Source organism: Somniosus microcephalus, chromosome 23, assembly GCF_052327205.1.
Source record: "Somniosus microcephalus isolate GS21.2 chromosome 23, FLI_Smic_1.0, whole genome shotgun sequence".
In the NCBI taxonomy this organism is placed as follows: domain Eukaryota; kingdom Metazoa; phylum Chordata; class Chondrichthyes; order Squaliformes; family Somniosidae; genus Somniosus; species Somniosus microcephalus.
The window spans coordinates 52724067-52744429 of NC_141009.1; the positions used below are offsets into that span (position 1 = coordinate 52724067).

The 20363-nt window shown below is 47.5% G+C and overlaps 1 protein-coding gene across 1 annotated transcript in view; it reads right to left on the bottom strand.

Annotated features, from left to right (window-relative positions):
• abca2 (ATP-binding cassette, sub-family A (ABC1), member 2) overlaps positions 1-20363 on the bottom strand; it is a 603170-nt gene that overhangs the window by 42405 nt on the left and 540402 nt on the right. The window contains exons 37-40 of the mRNA XM_085965847.1: positions 8260-8407; positions 3987-4110; positions 2758-2890; positions 1839-1959 (exon numbers count right to left, since the gene is read on the bottom strand). Coding sequence (XP_085821973.1) covers positions 1839-1959; positions 2758-2890; positions 3987-4110; positions 8260-8407 — 526 coding nt within the window. The remainder of the gene's footprint in view (positions 1-1838; positions 1960-2757; positions 2891-3986; positions 4111-8259; positions 8408-20363) is intronic.

Here is a 20363-nt window from a genome sequence, read left to right on the forward strand (position 1 = left end):
TATCGATTGCACTCTGATTAAGAGAAACTGATGATATGTTTACTTCAATTCACACTGTTCTAGTTATGCACGAACTCCAGTTGTTGCTGTTGGTTTATGTGAGCTCACCGTGTGGCCAAATCTGCAATTGGCTCATTTGGTTTTTTGATGGTTAATTTACAGAATGTGTGGCATGCTGGTACAGGATTGTTTATTTACTTTCTAACAACCAAAAGCTAAAGAATTCAAAAGGGAACATGTGGCTACTTCCATCGAAAATTGGTTCATTCTAATAAAATGAAAGCTAGATTGGAGCTGAAATCTTCAGTTGAATATCACCTGTGAATTACAAGGTCTTCCTCATGGGTGGAATAAACAGCATCACTCAGTTCCTTATTGGTTCTTCTCTGAAGAACTTATAATCATGTTGGGCTAGAATCGGGCAGGTAACGGGTCAACTGAGTGGGGCTCCCATTGACATCCACTGCTGATGTCAACCACAAGTATCAGGCAGGTGAGCCAATAATGTCCGAGGCATCTACTAGCTTTAGGGCGCTCAGGAAACTGAACTCACTCGCTTCAGCTAATAAAAAGTGTCAGGCGTGGCTCGGTGGTAGCACTCTCGCCTCCGAGTCAGAAGGTTGTGGATTCGAGTCCCACTCCAGAGACAGGAGCACAAAATTCTCGGCCGACACTCAAGTGCAGTACTGAGGGAGTGCTGCACCGTCGGAGGTGCCGTCTTGTGGATGAGACGTTAAACCGAGGCCCCGTCTGCTCTCGCATGTGGACGTAAAAGATCCCACAGCAGTATTCTAAGAAGAGCGGGGAGTTCTCCCTGGTGTCGTGGACAAATATTTATCCCTCAACCAACATCACTAAAATGGATTATCTGGTCATTATCACATTGCTGTTTGTGGGACCTTGCAGTGTGCAAATTGGCTGCCGTGTTTCCCATATTGGTGCGGATTTAGCAGTCAGCGGCGAATGAACAGGGCTCGCCATTCATTACCCTTACAGCTGCCCACAGACATTTTGTGCGGCAACTTACGGTCATCAGGAGTCTGAAGCACCACGGCGACCTCTATAGGGGATCTGGTACCTGTGTGAACAGGGCAAGCAACAGCGTGTCTCCTCAACCAATCAGATTGAAGAATCCATACTGGATCACAGTATCATACCAGGAAGTGTAAGTTAGAATATTTAATTCAATGCAAAATCATGTACAGAAAGCGAAATATAGAGAGGGAAAGATGGATGGGATTAAGAGAGAGAGATGAGAAAGAAAGAGTAAAAAAAAATATTAAATTTTGTTTAAAATCTCCAACAATATTTAAAATCTGAAGGATTGAGTCTCCACACTTGTAAAAGTAAATTTTCAGTGCCAGAGAGGTTGTTTGGCAGTAATTAAGACTCACCATGCCGTTAGAAATGCACACACTTGAATGGACAAGCTCTAACTTTTTCCGGCATGTTTAGTGAGTATCTAGTGGGTAAGTACCACAACATCATGGCCTTCATGCGTTTCAATGCTGAATCTCTCAGCAAGATACTGGTGTAGCGAAGCTTCAGGAGGAGCAGGGCATCTCAGACAGCAACTTCCTGATTTCCGCATTTAACTGGGCTTGTGTGGACGCCGGAAGTTGCTGTCCAATTTACTCCTCAATACGGGTGAGTGTTGATAGCCTCACCATTATTCCTACTGCAAAATCTAATATAACAGTGACTACACTTCAAAAAAAAATTACTTTATTGGCTGTAAATCGCTTTGGGATGTCCTCGGATCATGAAAGGTGCTGTATAAATGCAAATCTTTCTTTTCTTTTTTAAAGGCAGAATTCCCAATGTTCCCATTGCTTTACCTTTGTCAGGTTCTGAATTTTGAGAACGTCGGTGTCCGCATCACCTCGGAGCACACGTCTCCTCTCGTTCCCCACATCGATATCGTCATCTTCTATTGGCTTGTTAGAAACTGGTAGGCGCCTGTTACAGAAGGAGGAATTAGTGCTGAGGTGAAGCAAAACAGACGCTTAAAAACAAATGTTTATAATCAAGTACAATTACATATCTTCATTATCAAGGTGCATGCAGTACACACCAGGAAGCTTGCTCATCCCAATCTAAAAGAAATCACAAGATCACAATATACGTTTGGATGAAAAAGTCCCCTCAAGCCCATTTGCCATAATACCAACAATCTCCCCATTCCAGAACCTGCCATTTCTTCAATGAGTCTAATGTCCTGGCCTCATCCACCCTTTTCAAGCAAATAGTGCACCACCCTCTGTGTAAAGAAATTTGCCCTGAACTTGTGCCCTCTTGTCCTGCAGCCTTGGTGTGTCTGAAAGTACTGGCCCTAGTTTACTTTCTCTGCTCCATTAAGTGTCTTGTAAAGCTCTACGATACCCTTTGAAACAGCTCTTCCAAGGCTGAAGAACTCTGGTATATGCAGTCGTTCCACATAGCTCTTCCCACTAACACCAGGGACCTGCCTCACTGCTCTTCCAGTGTCTGGACTACCTCTTACTTCTGATTTGACTTCCCTGGTTAACATTTGTTTTAATGATAGTTTAATGGAAGTTTTCATAGCCTCCAAAGAGTGGGGGCAGGAAAAAGAGAAGCTATTTAGGACTGTGCAATTCATATTATTTTATCTGGGTACCACAAAGATTGTGGGACAAATGCACAAGTTGCTACAGCACTTTTTCTTCAAGTTGCAAGTCTAGATGGTACAGGAGCTTACAGATGTCATTTGTTCACTTGGACATATAACAAACTTACTGTGGCTTTCTGAAGAAGTTGTACTGGCACATGATAGTGATGAAGAAGCCCACAAACCCTTCTATTGCCATGGCAACTAGGCCTCGTGTCACGATATCCCATTCAAAAGGAGATTTCATTTTGCCAAACTGGCCTGCAGGGAGAAATTATGCACATAAGAGCTAAACCCAAAGCATTTTACAGAATACACAGGCCTCACCCCTATTCATTTTCCAACGGCAATGTAAACACACGACAACAGATTGTGTGGAAATAAAAGCACCAAATTGGCAAGAAAAGGCCTGGCCCGTTGATGCTGACTACCAATACTGCGTATGTTGACGAGGTGCACACATGAAGAATGACCACATAGGTGAGGTAATGGAGGACAGCTAGTCACTGTGCAACTAGATCTCAGCGAGTCAGAGCCTTCAGTGGGGAGCATAACAAAGGGCTGGGGGACAGAAATTAACGTGCGCTGATCACTCTCCATTAACTCACGGAAGTTGTGCAGAAAATTGAATTGATTGGTTGAAATGGACGAGAGTGTAACCAGTGGCACAGTCATTGGCTGCGACTTTTCCAGTGAACATATCCTTAAGTGTCATCTTGATGGGCTGATTGCATATGTGCTGGTGCTTGTTGGTTTATTTGTTTGGTTAGCTATTTTCTGATTAGAGAAACCTGTCGCTATGCCCAAAAGTCTCCAAACCAAAGAACTGAGAAATCTACATAAGTAGAGTTTCTGTTTGCCTGATATGGAATGCACACGCTCTCTCTCTGTAGGGACACACCCCAGTACAGAGAACTAAGTTGCAGTTTGGCAAGCGTCAAGGATTAAGTGTGCCCAGGTTTGCTGCTGAAACAACATACCTTACTGCACACATCTTGCTTCCCCACCTGTTAACCTGACTCTTGGAGGGGCAGGGCGAGATTTCATGCCAAGTGTCCTGAATATCACTGTGTCAATGGCAGTGCCAGAGTTCTACTCCAGCGTTTCCAATCGGGCAGTTAGCCATTATTTTGGCACCAAAGTCTGGGGCAGTCACTCTTTGTGTGGGGTGGGGGGTGAACTCTTGTCTGCATCCTGTTACCATAGCAATCCACTAACAAAAGCAGATGGCTCTACAAAGGAGGCCTGGAAATGCCAATATAAGCACTGAAACACTCTATGGCCAAATACTTACTTTTCCAGTCACCTTCCCTTTTAATGGTCAACTAGTAGTTCTGGGTAACACTTCTGTATTTACCTATTTTTGCGTAGTATTCATTGATGTACTCATTGTAGGCCATTTCCATCAGTCCATGGCCCAGATTATAATTCGGGAAAATGAGGAAACAGGATTTCAGGTAGCCGTTCACAGCTTTCAGATCCTGTGAAGGGAAACACGAGAAGACGTTGGAAACATACACAACGTTATCTAACCGAAGGGAGTGCATGGACCTTTGTAATGCCATAATTGCTTAAAAGCGGAAGGAAAGACTCTCCCAGTGCAGAGATTTAAAAAAATACACTCATAATAATATCCAATTTCATATCTTAATGGAGTTCTACCATTTCGGGATCATCATGGGCCGGGGGTAGCTGCCTGTGTCCTCCAAGTGTTTTCATGGGGTGGTGCGTCAATACTTTGGATCATCTGAGCACAAACATACACCCCTTTTCCCCCAATAAAACACATTACTGGTGAAGAATGCAGCCATCCAGTAGGGTGTTGTCCAGATCCAGGAATATTGTTACATTTCACATATACAGTAAATGGCAGAGGGGGTGTAAAACTGCTTCCCCCATTAAATTAAAGGAGCAGGGTCACCAAGAATCTCGGCCTTGGAAGGAGGGGTTTGATGAGAGTGGGAAGTGTTTTGACCCACCCTAAACCGGCTCGCAGCTACAATCCTCCCCACCCCCCCGCCCCGCCACGTGTCAGCCTTGGCTCAGTGGTAGCATTCTCACCTCTGAGTCAGAAGGTAGCGGTTTCAAGCCCCACTCCAGGGACTTGAGCATATAGTCCAGGCTGAGACTTCAGTGCAGTACTGAGGAAGTGCTGCACTGTTAGAGTTGCCCTCTTTCGGATGAAATGTTCAACCAAAGCCCCACCTGCTCTCAGCTGGATGTTAAAAATCCCACAGCGCTATGCGAAGAACAGCAAGGGGAGTTCTCCGACATTTACCCCTCAACCAATATTACTTTAAAAAAAACTGATTATCTGGTCATTACCTCATTGCTGTTTGTAGGACCTGTGTGCAAATTGCTTGTCGCATTTCCCTACAATACAACAGTAACTACACTTCAAAAGTACTTCATTGGCTGTAAACAGCTTTGGGACGTACTGAGGTAGTGACAGGCGCTTTATAAATGCAAGTTCTTTCTTTCTCTCTATGCAGCTGAATTTTTGAAGAAGTGTCACTCAACTAATTCTACCGAAAGCCACTCATGATGACTTTTGTTTAATTCTGTATTTTCAGTTGTGAAATGGCATGGATTAAAAAAAACATCAGAACGGTTTTATCACTCATTTAATGCTTACTCCCATCTGCATTATTCCCTTTCTTTTCTAGTAATTCTTCCTCCCCCTCCTGAAGCCTCTGATACCTCACCCAAGTGGCCATTCTTCATAGGCTACATTAGAGGGTGACTGCCAGAAAGGGGCAGGGTGACAACAACTTATATTTATATAGCACCTTTAACATAGTAAAACATCCCAAGGTGCTGCACAGCAGTATTTTGAGACAAAAAAAAGACACCGATCTATGCAAGGATAAATTAGGGTAGGTGACAAAAGCTTGGTCAAAGAGGTAGGTTTTAAGGAGCGTCTTAAAGGAGGAAAGAGAGGTAGTGAGGCGGAGAGATTTAGGCAGGGAATTCCAGAGCTTAGGGCCGAGGCAACAGAAGGCACAAAGGTTGAGCGATTATAATCGGGGATCCTCAAGAGGGCAGGATTAGAGGAGCGCAGATATCTCGGGGGGTTGTGGGGCTGAAGGAGATTACAGAGATAGGGAGGGGCGAGGCCATGGAGGGAATTTGAAAACAAGGATGAGAATTCCATGATCCTCATTTGCTATCTGGTCCTATTCTACTTCCAGCAGGGGTCACTGGGTACTGATCAGGAGTTTGAACCAATATTCAACTCTCTAACCCAGAGAATTGATGTCCATTGTATCACCCACACTGTTGGCCAGCTTGGATGAGCACACCCAACACAGGCCAGAGATTGAACTTAGGATCTAACTGGTCTTTCTTAACCAGCTGAGCTATTGGGTGACTCCTTGCCTCTTCCCTCAGAGTTGCATTCCTATGGCAGCTTTATCATCTCCTAAAACATTTGCAAAAGGGATAGATTGATTAAAGACTGAAAAAATAATACATTCATCACTCAGTCTCCGGATCTCAATCATAGTAAAATCAACTCTATAATACATCATGAAATGTATGTATTACACCCTGACATACAAGGGCCAATTTTGTAAAACTGTGTTCGCTGTCAGGGTTTTCCCAGAGGGTGAGATGAGGAGAGTGTTTTTGAAAAATCTGAACTATAATTGTTAGCAATTGACTCACATCCAATACTGGAAATACACAGACATTTTGAAACCAAACACAGGCACTAAGAACCATGAGGTAGCCTCAAATCATAGTTTGGGAATCAGAACACATGAACCTTTGAGAGTTCATCTGTGACAGGAATAGCCAAGTTCTGTACGACCAACAAATTAACTTGTACTCGTACAGCACCTTATCATGGCCTTAGGAAGCTCCAAAGCACTTCACATCCAATTACTGTCTTTTAAAAAATATATATATTATCGCTGTTGTTGTTTAGGCAAATGTGGCAGCCAATTTGTGCACAGCAAGATACCACAAACAGCAAAATGCATGACCAGTTAATCTGCTTTTGGTAATAAAAGCAGAAAATGCTGAAAATAACCAGATTTCCAGCATCCGCAGTATTTTGCTTTTGTATGACTGCTTTTGGTGATGTTGGCTGAAGGAAGAATTTGGCCAGGATAGCAGGAGAACTCCGAGAATCATACCATGGAATCTTTTATGGCCACATTAACAAGCAGAGGGAGCCTTGGTTTAATAAGTTACTGAAGCTTGAAGCAGCAGCAGAGTCTTACGATTAATATTCCTTTGAAAAAGATTGCAAAGAATTATCAAATTTAATATCCTTCGATTTTGGTGGTTTGCTTTGCGCTTTTGGATAATTTTGTTCAGTCAGTGACTGCTGGTGGCATTTGTAGATATGCTGCCGATGTATGGGAGACATGACTGACGTTGACAGTGTATTAATATGGTAGAAGCGGCCCTTCGCCAAGAGTACTTCAGGTATCACTTCAAATTTGTCTTTTGTTCATCTTCACACTATTGGGTGAGTAAGTCTGCCCGTCTGGTGGGAGTACGATCAGTACGATGACTGCAGCTGTTCAAGGAGAAGGCCCACCACCTTCTCAGGGCACTTAGGGATGGTCGATATTATGCAGCCTTGACAGTAACGCCCACATCCGAGAACAAATCTATATGGGGGAAAAATTCAGTATCGCCCCGTTTGGGGCGCCATTATCGGCCGTGTGCAAAGTTTAGCGCCTGGCGCTAATTATCACCTCCAACAGCAAACCTGGTTTTTATCGCCCCTGTCTTAAGGCACAAAGGCCGAGGAGCGAGGCGCTACCTCAGAGCGCTGGCGAAGCAAGGAAGGGCAAATCAAAATAAACCTGCAAAGTGCTGCTCAGTACTCAAAACTCCTTCACACAGCGTTGAATCTCTCCAGAAGTCTCTCTCTCTCTCTCTCAGAATGCGTGGTGCAAAAATGTCACCGACAAAAAAAGGCAGGAAGCGGTCGCCTTTAAATAGCGCTCCCCTAGTCCCTTTCTGACAGCATAACGCTCCCCTCAACCTGTCGTTGCTAGCAGCAGGCCGTAAGGCGGGGGCGCCACTCAATATCCGGTCCGGGGCGCTAATGGTGCGTTGCGCACTCGACTGACGTCATGATCTGCCGGCGCAGGAGATTGTGGCGGTAGTGTTTAGCGCCGCCACAAAATGTCTGGTTAATTTTGCGAGCGGCGCAAACATCGCCGCGCCTGGGCGCTAGTTGCTTTGCACCCCATTAGCGCCTTAAGAGGCACAAACAACTGAATTTTTCCCCCCATATATTTTAAAAATTCAGCAATGACAGCAGCAGCCCTCACTGTAGAAACGGAAGTACTTAAAGAAAACAAAGCAACTGATAGGAAAAAATAATAATTCTTCACAATTGTTTTGCTTTTAAAGGCCGTACTTAAGCTAGGACTCAAGATCTAAAAATACAATAACATTGGCAGCAGAAACAACATAATATACTTTATTAAACATCACGAGAGCGTGACTTTAAGGCAGTAATCTGATAAATGAGCTGCACAAGATGGCTACCAACCACTTGGCTTTTGCTCTCAAGACTTGCTCATCGTAGAAAATGGGCCTGAAGGAAAAATGGAGGAACAGGAGAGGAAAGGAGTACAAAAGACTTACATTGCTCGAGTACCCACCTTATCATGTTCAAAAAGTTGAAGCAGGAATGTGGCAACCGTTGCTGTGATACCAATGAAGAGGTTGATGACAATCAGGAACACATAGGCTGTACTGGGAACCTCAAACCAGAAAGAAGCTGGATACATGATTGGAGTGATCGACCAACTGTGGAGCAAGCAGCAATAGTTACGATCAATGACCATGCCCCTGCTTTTCAAGCTTGTGCTCCTCCCTCTTTTTTTGGTCATCACAAAATGCTGCCCGCCAAGCGGGTCCAGAGGGGTGGGGTTAACAGCTCTCTAATGACGGCACTCTGTAACTGCGATGAGAGAGACACCAGCTGGTCTCACCTGCTGACTTCTCTCTTTTCCTGAATGGAATCTTCTTGGCCCCACCCTGTACCTTGCCAATAGCCCGGATGATATTGCGCATTCACTAGATGGGGAACTGCAGCTATGAATCTGGTACAAACTCACATCTTACCACACATTGGCAGAAGCGATCTGTGCCACCTGGGTGTGCAAGGGGTTAAGAAATTTCAAAAACTTTTACCATGTTGGCTTTTGAAAGTCATGTGAGAATATAGTCGGAGACAATGTTGGTTAGAGTGGGGACGAAACCAAAAAGTGGTTTCGATTTTCTTCGGGAATCGGGAACACAGTCCTTTTGAAGCTCCCCAGGTACTTGTATTGCCACTGAATGAACCGAGGATTACAGGTCGGATTCGGGCATCAAGGTAAAATCCAGATGGTTGATCAGACAATGAGTGGATCCTGAAGACTGTGCATCAGAGTGAAGCACTGTGCTAATATTATAAAACAAACCTCAATTTTCAGAAATGATCCTGGAGACTCGCCGTGATTGAGTTGCCAAGTAACTAAACGCAAACCAGTGGATAACCTGTCAAGGGCTGACACTCAGGCAAAGGACAATTTCATATATCAGGAAATTAATCAATACTAGTGTCTTAAAATCATCTTTTTATATTGCCTGTATTTTCAAAGCAAATGATTGTCTGGAGCACAGAGAGCATTCTTCACAATATGTCTGGGTGTTCACTAACTTGATTTTACACATCAGTGATTTTTGTTTTCCTGTGATCTTACAGGAGCCTGTTTTTTTTCCTGAAGTTTCTTATTCAGCTGAATCAAATATTAAAAAAAAGTATAAAAAGCTATAAAACTAAATATAGTGCTGATGGGACATTCAACACGAACCTCTTCTTCTTCTTAGGCAGTCCCTCGGAACGGAGGATGACTTGCTTCCACGCTAAAAATGAGTTCTCAGGTGACTGATGAGTGCAATGCGGGACCTACAGGGCTGGATTTTCCAAGCCCTGTGGAGGCGGGTTTGGAGGAAAATTGCAGAATCGGGGGCCACGATTCCCACCCCCAACCCGCCTCCATGCCCGTTTCCCAGGAGGCAGGTACCCGACCTGTGCTGGGAGCCGCCTCCCCGAGGCGGGAAGGGGATTAGTGCCAATTAACTGCCTGTTAACAGGTAGTTAACAGGTAGTTTTTGGCTTAATCCCTATTTTTAGCCCTGAAGTGTGGGCTTCCCAACGGCTCCAAACCACGCCAAGTTAGCGAGGCGGATCGTCGGGCTGAAGGGCTTGGAGGGTTCGAGATGTCCGGTGTTCAGGTGAGTGATGGGTGCATGAGTGCAGAGGTAAGTGTGTTTGGTGTGTGTAAAGTGTTTAAATAAGCTTTACTTACTAATGCAGGCTTCCTTCCTTCAGGTCTCAGGAGTCTCTCATCTCACCGGCACAGAAAGCAGAATGGCCGCGAGCTGTCAAAAGTTGCAGCATTCTGCTTTCTGTTCTGGAGAGATTTCTAACTGAATCTGTGGAGAAGGACTCAAGTTAGAAGTCAGATTGTCAGTGTTTGACAGCTTCACATAGCTGTCAAACGCTGATATTTCATCTGTCAAAAACTCTTGACAGATGAAATGTCAATCCCTGACGTCACCTGTAACCGGATATCCCTTAATTGGCCTGCTGAGCCCACCAAGGTCAATCAAGGGAAAATCGCGTGGGTTGGCCACAAATCGATGGAGGCGGGATTACAACCCAAAAAGTGGGAGTCCCGCCTCCATCACGTCCCCATTGACAAAATCCAGCCCACAGTCTCTGTCACAGTTGGGGCAGATGGTGGTTGAAGGGGCGGGTGGGTGGGCTGCTTGGGTTGACGTGCGCTCCTTCCGCCGTTTGCACTTGGCTTCCGCTTGCTCCCGGTGAAGAGACTCGAGCTGTTTGGCGCCTTCCTGGATGCTTCTCTTCCACTTTGTGCGGTCTTGGGCCAGGGATTCCCAGGTGTCGGTGGGGATGTTGCACTTTTTCCAAGGAGGCTTTGAGGGTTTCTCCTTGAAGGGTTTCCTCTGCCTACCTGGGGCTCTCTTGCCGTGTCGGAGCTCCGAGTAGAGCGCTTGCTTTGGGAGTCTCGTATCGGGCATGCAGACGATATGGCCCGTCCATCGGAGCTGATCGAGCATGGTCAAAGCTTCGATGCTGGGGATGTTGGCCTGACCGAGAATAAGCAACCGGGGTCAGAAGTGCCAATGTGACACTTTAGGAACAGTTGCAGAAACTGAAGTCGACCCCACTGCCTGCGAGTATTCCCAGATCCTGAGTACACATTTTCCAACTGGGAGGTGCACGGGGGCCATTTGTACAAAATGACTTTCTGCCAAGATCGACTGCATCGATGTGGGTTTCATTAAAAACTATTGCCCTAATGTTTTTTCATTCCTCCAACTGGGAAATGGAATAGTCTCAAGTCACAGATATCACTCTGGAGTGAGTGTGTGGCACAGGCAATGTTTGTCCAGTGGGGAGAGAAGAGATAGGGAGAGGGCGATCCCCTTCATGAGCTTAAAGCCATAGTAATTCATAGTAACTGGGGGAATCTGCTCAATCAAGTTTTGACGGACAGGGGTGTAACACTTGGCTCTAAATGCAACCTGTTGATGAGATCACTGGCTGATATAAAATCATTACAAAAACATACATACAACCTACAGTTCGAAGAACATGAAATGGCAGCCACGTTAAATCGAGAAAAATGTGTTCTTTCTGAAGGTAGGGGTTGCATTTCTCCCTCTGTTTTCTCTCTTTCAACCTAGCACCTACTCCTTCTATTTAAACCCCAAATGCCTCTGAGATTTTTTCCTTAAAATTACATATTACAAATGTTAAGCACTTGTTAAAACTGATGCATAGAAGAAAGTATTGGTGCAAATCTATTACAAAAAATATCTAAATTTAAAGGTTCTTTTGAAATGGTTACATCCCAAAATAATATTTTGCATTATCCAAAGGATGACCATTTTTATTTATCACACAATTTATTCAACCATCAACACCTCCACTCACCTTAATATGAAAAAAAAGTGAACCACAGTTTTGTCGTTTCAATAACTGCAAGTACTCATGAGTTCATGAGGCAATACAAACAAGCAAATTGTTCGCTGATTTGGGGAGAGAGATTCTGTCACAATTTTGATGTCCCTTTCATGCTTTGTGAATTCTAAGCATGAATACTGACAATATTTGACAGCAAGAGTATAAGAAAAAAAGGCATTGCAGCAAAAATGGCCATCAGTGGGACAGGAATTTAGTCCCAACAACTTTCCCAATTTTGGGATTCACACTCCCATCCTCCCTCCTCCTCCACATAAAGGTGACTTGGACCATGGACTTCGCTCCATCTGCCAATGAGGCTTCATAATCACGAACAGTATAGTATTTTGTGTCGGGAAAGAGCTAGTTCCATTAGTTTTTGCTCTCCCCTGAGACCGAGAGCTCCAATGAATAGTTCGACCACTGAAATCCAGGATTATGATGCTTTATGTCCAATCAAAGTCTGATTTCCAGCTTTTGAGGTCCAATCAAAGGAGTCAAAGTGAAAGGAAGATGGCACAGTAATGGTATTGTGCCCCCAGATGTAATACAAAATATGACAGAACATAGTATCACTAGATCTGTTGCTGACTTGAAGCAGACTATCAAAAATACGTTAATTTATTTTGTATTATTTTGAGTTGTGTCCAATTTGGACCTTTTTCCAATGGTGTCCAACTATCATGTCAATTATTCAGTAGCCAACTTAAATACAGGAAACTCTTTGGTATCCGGAACCGAGGGGACCGGCGTGTTGCCGGTTGATCAAAAATTCCGGATGACGGAGAGGGTTATCTACCGAGGCTATTTTCAACAAAGAAAAATTTTAAAAAATCAAGAAATGTGCAGTATACAGTAATTGGGTACTCACCTACAGAATGTTGTGTTAAATGGATGGTGGAAGATGCTTGATTAAGTACAGTACTGCCAGTTGAGGGCAATGCAATGACTACCAGCAATGTGGGAGACACACAGTACCCCTGTAAAATGGCGGATCAGAAGAGACTACCGGCAGCGCGGGAGAGTCAGACTCCTGTTACAGGGGTATTGAGGTGTTCCGACTTCCGACAGCGCCAAGAAGCTGAGTAGTGCCAGTTTGGAGAACTACCCCCAGTGACTAACTCGGCCACCGCGGGAGACTCGGACTCTGACTCGGCAACATTGCCGGTTATTGAGGTGTTGTTTTCGGAGTGAGAATTTTGCCGATTAATAGAGAATTCCGGATATTTAGGTGCTGTTTAAACGAGAGTTGCCTGTAAGTATGTATCTAACACTGGCTCCGAATACTTCTTTCAGGAGCATTGAGTTAAGATGCATTCTAAGGTTTGTGTTACAAATTTAATGCTCTGAGTTGGATGTTCCATACTTCGCCATTGTGAACAACTGCATTGCTTTCACTGAACTTTGGTCACATTTTCTCTCGGTTACTGTTTTAAGCATACAATAACTCTGGGTAGAAACCCATCACAGGCATCTTGTTTTAGTCACCGCACCTCTCCATTTAATCAGATCTCTGATGTTTTCCACAAAAATATTTTGTTTTTGTTTCTTTTAAAGTCAAATTACCGCACCCAGAATATGTACGTGCTCGAATTACTGGCTCCATTTCATAAATAAAAGGGCTTTAAACTGCATTTACTTTTGTTGCCAGCAATAGAATCAAAATAAAACTGAAAGGAATTTTAAGGCTATTTTTGGGAGATTAAATTTCCTCAATAAACTTGCAAAGAGTGACTATTGGCAACAGTGACGAGAGTGGTTGGGAACCACCTGATCGCCATATTCAATGACACTGTAAATTCATTCATGGAGGTACTAGAAAGGCTGGCTGTACTTAAAGTAGATAATTCACCAGGACCGGATGAGATGTGCATCCTAGGATGCTGAAGAAAGTTAAGGTGGAACTCGCAGAGGTACTGGCCATAATCTTCCAATCCTCCTTAGATACGGGGGTGGTGCCAGAGGACTGGAGAATTGCAAATGTTACACCCTTGTTCAAAAAAGGGTGTAAGGATAAACCCAGCAACTACAGCCCAGTCAGTTTAACCTTGGTAGTGGAGAAGCTTTCAGAAACGATAATCAGGGACAAAATTAACACTTGGACAAGTATTAATTAAGGAAAGCCAGCACGGATTTGTTAAAGGCAAATCCTGTTGAACTAACTCGATCGAGTTTTTTGATGAGGTAACAGAGAGGGTTGATGAGGGCACTGCGGTTGACGTGGTGTACATGAATTTCCAAAAGGCGTTTGATAAAGTACCACATAATAGGCTTGCCAGCAAAGTTGAAGCCCATGGAATACAAGGGACAGTGGCAGCATGGATACAAAATTGGCTAAGTGACAGGAGACAGAGAGTAGTGGTGAACGGTTGTTTATCAGACTGGAGGAAGGTATACAGTGGTGTTCCCCAGGGGTCGGTACGAGGACCACTGCTTTACTTGATATATATTAATGACTTGGACTTGGGTGTAGAGGGCACAATTTCAAAATTTGCAGATGACACAAAACTTGGAAGTATAGTGAACAGTGAGGAGGATAGTGATAGACTTCAACAGGACTTAGACAGGCTGGTGAAATGGGCGGACACGTGACAGATGAAATTTAACACAGAAAAGTGTGAAGTGATACATTTTGGTAGGAAGAACGAGGAGAGGCAATATAAACTAAAGGGTACAATTCTAAAGGGGGTGCATGAACAGAGAGACCTGGGGGTATATGTGCACAAATCGTTGAAGGTAACAGGGCAGGTTGAGAAAGTGGTTAAAAAAGCATACGGGATCCTGGGCTTCATAAATAGAGGCATAGAGTACAAGAGCAAGGAAATTATGATGAACCTTTATAAAACACTGGTTCGGCCACAACTGGAGTATTGTGTCCAATTCTGGGCACTTTAGGAAGGATGTGAAGGCCTTAGAGAGGGTGCAGCAAAGATTTACGAGAATGATTCCAGGGATGAGGGACTTCAGTTACATGGATAGACTGGAGAAGCTGGGGTTGTTCTCCTTAGAGCAGAGAAGGTTGAGAGGAGATTTGATAGAGGTGTTCAAAATCATGAGGGGTCTAGACAGAGTAGATAGAGAGAAACTGTTCCCATTGGTGGAAGGGTCGAGAACCAGAGGACACAGATTTAAGGTGATTGTCAAAAGAACCAAAGCGACATGAGGAAAAACTTTTTTACGCAGTGAGTGGTTAGGATCTGGAACGCACTGTCTGAAAGGGTGGTGGAGGCAGACTTAATCGTGGCTTTCAAAAAGGGAACTGGATAAGTATCTGAAGGAAAAGAATTTGCAGGGCTACGGGGAAAGGTCAGAGGAGTGGGACTGGCTAAAATGCTCATGCGGAGAGCCAGCACGAGCTCGATGGGCCGAATGGCCTCCATCTGTGCGGCAACCATTCTATGATACTATGAAAATTTCCTGTTTGGTATTTTCAATATAGGAAGTCTTTACAAACACACACAAAAGTGTTTCGTAAGGGTTTTGATGGGAGTAGATAGAGTGAAATTGTTTCCACTGGCAGGAGGGTCGGTAACCCATAGACACAGATTTAAGATCATTGGCAAAAAATCCAGGGGGGTAAAATGAGGAAAAAAAATTAGGCAGCGAGTTGTTCTGATCTGGAATGCACTGCCTGGAAAGGTGGTAGAAGCAGATTCAATAGTAACTTTCAAAAGGGAATTGGGTATAAACTTGAAAAGGAGTAATTTTCAGGGCCACAGGGAAAGAGCATGAAAATGGGACTAATTGGATCGCTCTTTCAAAGAGCCGGAACAGACACGATGGGCCAAATGGCCTCCTGCGCTGTATGATTCTACAGGGAGACCAAAGAATTCTTACTTGCAAATGGTCTTGGAGTAAAAGTTAAGAGTAATAATAAGGTCGCGCTTTGCTTGCTTATGTTATAGAGTATAATAAATAATAGATACATTTCCTGTGAAACTCAGCGATCTGCCTTCTACTTATATAACTCAATAGCTGGAGTGCCCGGCGGTGCCGAGGCTTTTTTGAGGGCATGTTGTTGTTGGAAGAGAGAGAGAGAGCGACTGGGGGAAAGGGGGGAAGAGAGAGAGAGAGCGCGACTGGGGGGGAAGAGAGAGAGAGAGCGCGACTGGGGGGGGAAGAGAGAGAGAGAGAGCGACTGGGGGAAAAGAGAGAGAGAGAGCGACTGGGGGGGAAGAGAGAGAGAGAGAGAGCGACTGGGGGGGAAGAGAGAGAGAGAGCGACTGGGGGGAAAGAGAGAGAGAGAGCGACTGGGGGGGAAGAGAGAGAGAGAGAGCGACTGGGGGGGAAGAGAGAGAGAGAGCGACTGGGGGGGGAAGAGAGAGAGAGAGAGCGACTGGGGGGGGAAAGAGAGAGAGAGAGAGCGACTGGGGGGGAAGAGAGAGAGTGAGAAGCGACTGGGGGGAAGAGAGAGAGCGACTGGGGGGAAGAGAGAGAGCGACTGGGGGGAAGAGAGAGCGCGACTGGGGGGAAGAGAGAGAGCGACTGGGGGGAAGAGAGAGAGCGACTGGGGGGGAAGAGAGAGAGCGACTGGGGGGAAGAGAGAGAGCGACTGGGGGGAAGAGAGAGAGCGACTGGGGGGAAGAGAGAGAGCGACTGGGGGGAAGAGAGAGAGCGACTGGGGGGAAGAGAGAGCGCGACTGGGGGGAAGAGAGAGAGCGACTGGGGGAAGAGAGAGAGCGACTGGGGGGAAGAGAGAGAGCGACTGGGGGGAAGAGAGAGAGCGACTGGGGGAAGAGAGAGAGCGACTGGGGGGAAGAGAGAGAGCGACTGGGGGGAAGAGAGAGAGCGCGACTTGGGGGGAAGAGGAGGGAGAGAGAGAGCGACTGGGGGGAAGAGAGAGAGCGACTGGGGGGAAGAGAGAGAGCGACTGGGGGGAAGAGAGAGAGCGACTGGGGGGAAGAGAGAGAGCGACTGGGGGGAAGAGAGAGAGCGACTGGGGGAAGAGAGAGAGCGACTGGGGGGAAGAGAGAGAGCGACTGGGGGGGAAGAGAGAGAGCGACTGGGGGGAAGAGAGAGAGCGACTGGGGGGAAGAGAGAGAGCGACTGGGGGGAAGAGAGAGAGCGCTGGGGGAAGAGAGAGAGCGACTGGGGGGAAGAGAGAGAGCGACTGGGGGGAAGAGAGAGAGCGACTGGGGGGAAGAGAGAGAGCGACTGGGGGAGAAGAGAGAGAGCGACTGGGGGAAGAGAGAGAGCGACTGGGGGGAAGAGAGAGAGCGACTGGGGGGAAGAGAGAGAGCGACTGGGGGGAAGAGAGAGAGCGACTGGGGGGAAGAGAGAGAGCGACTGGGGGGAAGAGAGAGAGCGACTGGGGGGAAGAGAGAGAGCGACTGGGGGGAAGAGAGAGAGCGACTGGGGGGAAGAGAGAGAGCGACTGGGGGGAAGAGAGAGAGCGACTGGGGGGAAGAGAGAGAGCGACTGGGGGGAAGAGAGAGAGCGACTGGGGGAAGAGAGAGAGCGACTGGGGGGAAGAGAGAGAGCGACTGGGGGGAAGAGAGAGAGCGACTGGGGGGAAGAGAGAGAGCGACTGGGGGGAAGAGAGAGAGCGACTGGGGGGAAGAGAGAGAGCGACTGGGGGGGAAGAGAGAGAGCGACTGGGGGGGAAGAGAGAGCGCGACTGGGGGGAAGAGAGAGAGCGACTGGGGGGAAGAGAGAGAGCGACTGGGGGGAAGAGAGAGAGCGACTGGGGGGAAGAGAGAGAGCGACTGGGGGGAAGAGAGAGAGCGACTGGGGGGAAGAGAGGAGAGCGACTGGGGGGAAGAGAGAGAGCGACTGGGGGAAGAGAGAGAGCGACTGGGGGGAAGAGAGAGAGCGACTGGGGGGAAGAGAGAGAGCGACTGGGGGGAAGAGAGAGAGCGACTGGGGGAAGAGAGAGAGCGACTGGGGGGAAGAGAGAGAGCGACTGGGGGGAAGAGAGAGAGCGACTGGGGGGAAGAGAGAGAGCGACTGGGGGGAAGAGAGAGAGCGACTGGGGGGAAGAGAGAGAGCGACTGGGGGAAGAGAGAGCGACTGGGGGGAAGAGAGAGAGCGACTGGGGGGAAGAGAGAGAGCGACTGGGGGGAAGAGAGAGAGCGACTGGGGGGAAGAGAGAGAGCGACTGGGGGGGAAGAGAGAGAGCGACTGGGGGGAAGAGAGAGAGCGACTGGGGGGGAAGAGAGAGAGCGACTGGGGGGAAGAGAGAGAGCGACTGGGGGGAAGAGAGGAGAGCGACTGGGGGGAAGAGAGAGAGCGACTGGGGGGAAGAGAGAGAGCGACTGGGGGGAAGATGAGAGCGCGACTGGGGGGGGAAGAGAGAGCGCGACTGGGGGGGAAGAGAGAGAGCGACTGGGGGGAAGAGAGAGAGCGACTGGGGGAAGAGAGAGAGCGACTGGGGGGAAGAGAGAGAGCGACTGGGGGGAAGAGAGAGAGCGACTGGGGGGAAGAGAGAGAGCGACTGGGGGGAAGAGAGAGAGCGACTGGGGGAGAGAGAGAGCGACTGGGGGGAAGAGAGAGAGCGACTGGGGGGGAAGAGAGAGAGCGACTGGGGGGAAGACAGAGAGCGACTGGGGGGAAGACAGAGAGCGACTGGGGGGGAAGACAGAGAGCGACTGGGGGGGGAAGACAGAGAGCGACTGGGGGGAAGACAGAGAGCGACTGGGGGGGAAGACAGAGAGCGACTGGGGGGGAAGACAGAGAGCGACTGGGGGGGAAGACAGAGAGCGACTGGGGGGGAAGACAGAGAGAGCGACGGGGGGAGGGGGAGGGGAGAGGGGAGGGGGGAAGGGGGGGAAGGGGGGTGGGGGAAGTGTGTGGGGGGGAAGGGGCGGGGGGGAAGTGTGTGGGGGGGAAGGGGAAGGGTGGGGGAAGGAGGGGGAAGGGGAGAAAGGGAGGGGTGTGAGCCAGCAGACCCTCTCCCCTCTGCAGGCGATGTCTCCACGGAGCTCCGTGGCCGCCCCACGCACTGACATCGCCCAGCCGAGCGCAGTGCCCCGGTCAGCCCGAGCCCCGCCCCCCCGAGCCCCGCCCCACGCGCCCCAGCTTCAAGACCGGCGATTGCGGCTGGGGCCTGCGCTGGAGCCAAGCCGCGGGAACGGGCGTGAGCCGGCTTGAGGCTGTGAGAGAGGGCCGGGGCACGGTTGCCGGGGGTAACCCTTCCCGCTCTCCTGAGCACCGGCCTCCCGAGCTTCTGCCCTCCCGAGCACCGGCCCGCCGCCCGAGCCGCAGGGGGGGGGAAGGAGAGAGCCGCTGCTCCTCCGGTCGATGTGTTGCGGGCTGACCCCTGATGAGCGCCCGATCAGCTGAGCCCGAGCCCCGCGGTGACCGCAACTCATCTCCCGCTAGGCTCCCTCCCGCCCCGCCAGCCTTTACCAAAATGGTGGCGATGGCCACGCTTGGCCCAGTCCCGCGCCGCCAGCCTTTACAAAGATGGCGGCGATCGTGGGGCGGACCCAGTGGGAGGGGCGGTGCCTAGCTTGGGCGTGGCTGGGCAACAGAGGCCCAGGCTTGCAGGCCTGTAAAAACGGTGAAAGGTAGGAAAATTATAGAGGTTAGAGCAAAGATTAACAAATTAACTTTTTTTAAAAACAATGTGTGTTTTAAAAGCAACTTTTTTTTTTTGCTGGAAATGTAGATTTGAAAAGAAACACGCAGAAAGTGGGGGAAAAAAAAACTTACGAATCAAGATGGCTGACACTCACCTCAGTTCAGAATGATAAGGCCCGCCCACACACGCACCGATTGGTCAATCGTCAGGTCACTGAACTGTAGGATTGGTCAATCATCACGTCACTCAACTCTAGGATGGCCCGCCCGCACACACAATGAACTCGCCCCCACTCGATGCTAATGAGCGGAATTTTGAAAGTTTTTTGGATACCGTCGGCACAATTTTTGTCCGAGCAAAAAGTAAATATGCCTACAAGAGTCCCCTAATGATGAGCTTTCTTTTGATATAACATATGCTCTATAACTTTTGATTGTATAGCCGGACAAACAGAGAGACAGAGAGACAGACAGACATACTGTTTTATATATATAGATGTGGATACTTCTCAGACCAGTGTGGTATGGCGCTAAACCTACGACATGTTCTACATGGTCAGGAACAAAAAGAGAATTTGAGGAATTGATGTTAACCACACGAGATCTCAAATAGTAACCAGAAAGGGTTATTGGGTCTTGTCTACCTTACTTGGTCCTGAAATCCATGTACAAATGTGTACTTGCCCGTACTGAAATTTCCCAGCTCAGATATTTCCATATTGGCATTCAGGAGAAGAAACAATCCCACAACTGGGTCTCCGACGACTGGCTCCTTGCTGCATGTGAAGACCCAAAATTTGCAAGTTTCCACACAGCGGAGTCAAAATATAAAATCAAGTATTCAAACTACGTGCTTAATAACACTCACTAAATTCACTGCATGTTGAGCACTTATTTCTAAGAGATATAGATACAAGACTTTTATTTTGTCTTATATTTCCTTTAAGGTCAGAGGCTTTTTTTTACTTGAATGATGGGGAAGAGATTCCAAGTACTGCCTCTTTGAATAAGAGTCGTTGCTACAATGTTTAAAAGTACGACAGTGGCGCTCTTCAACCAGATTCTCTCTTTGACCGGTGGACGACACCAACATCGTTTGGGATTCCTCTACCCGCTGTCATGGGTTGAAGAGTTATTTAAAGCTACATATCGGAGGTTTCTTCTTTTTGATTTGTTTTCTCCATCTCTCCTGAACTTAATGGC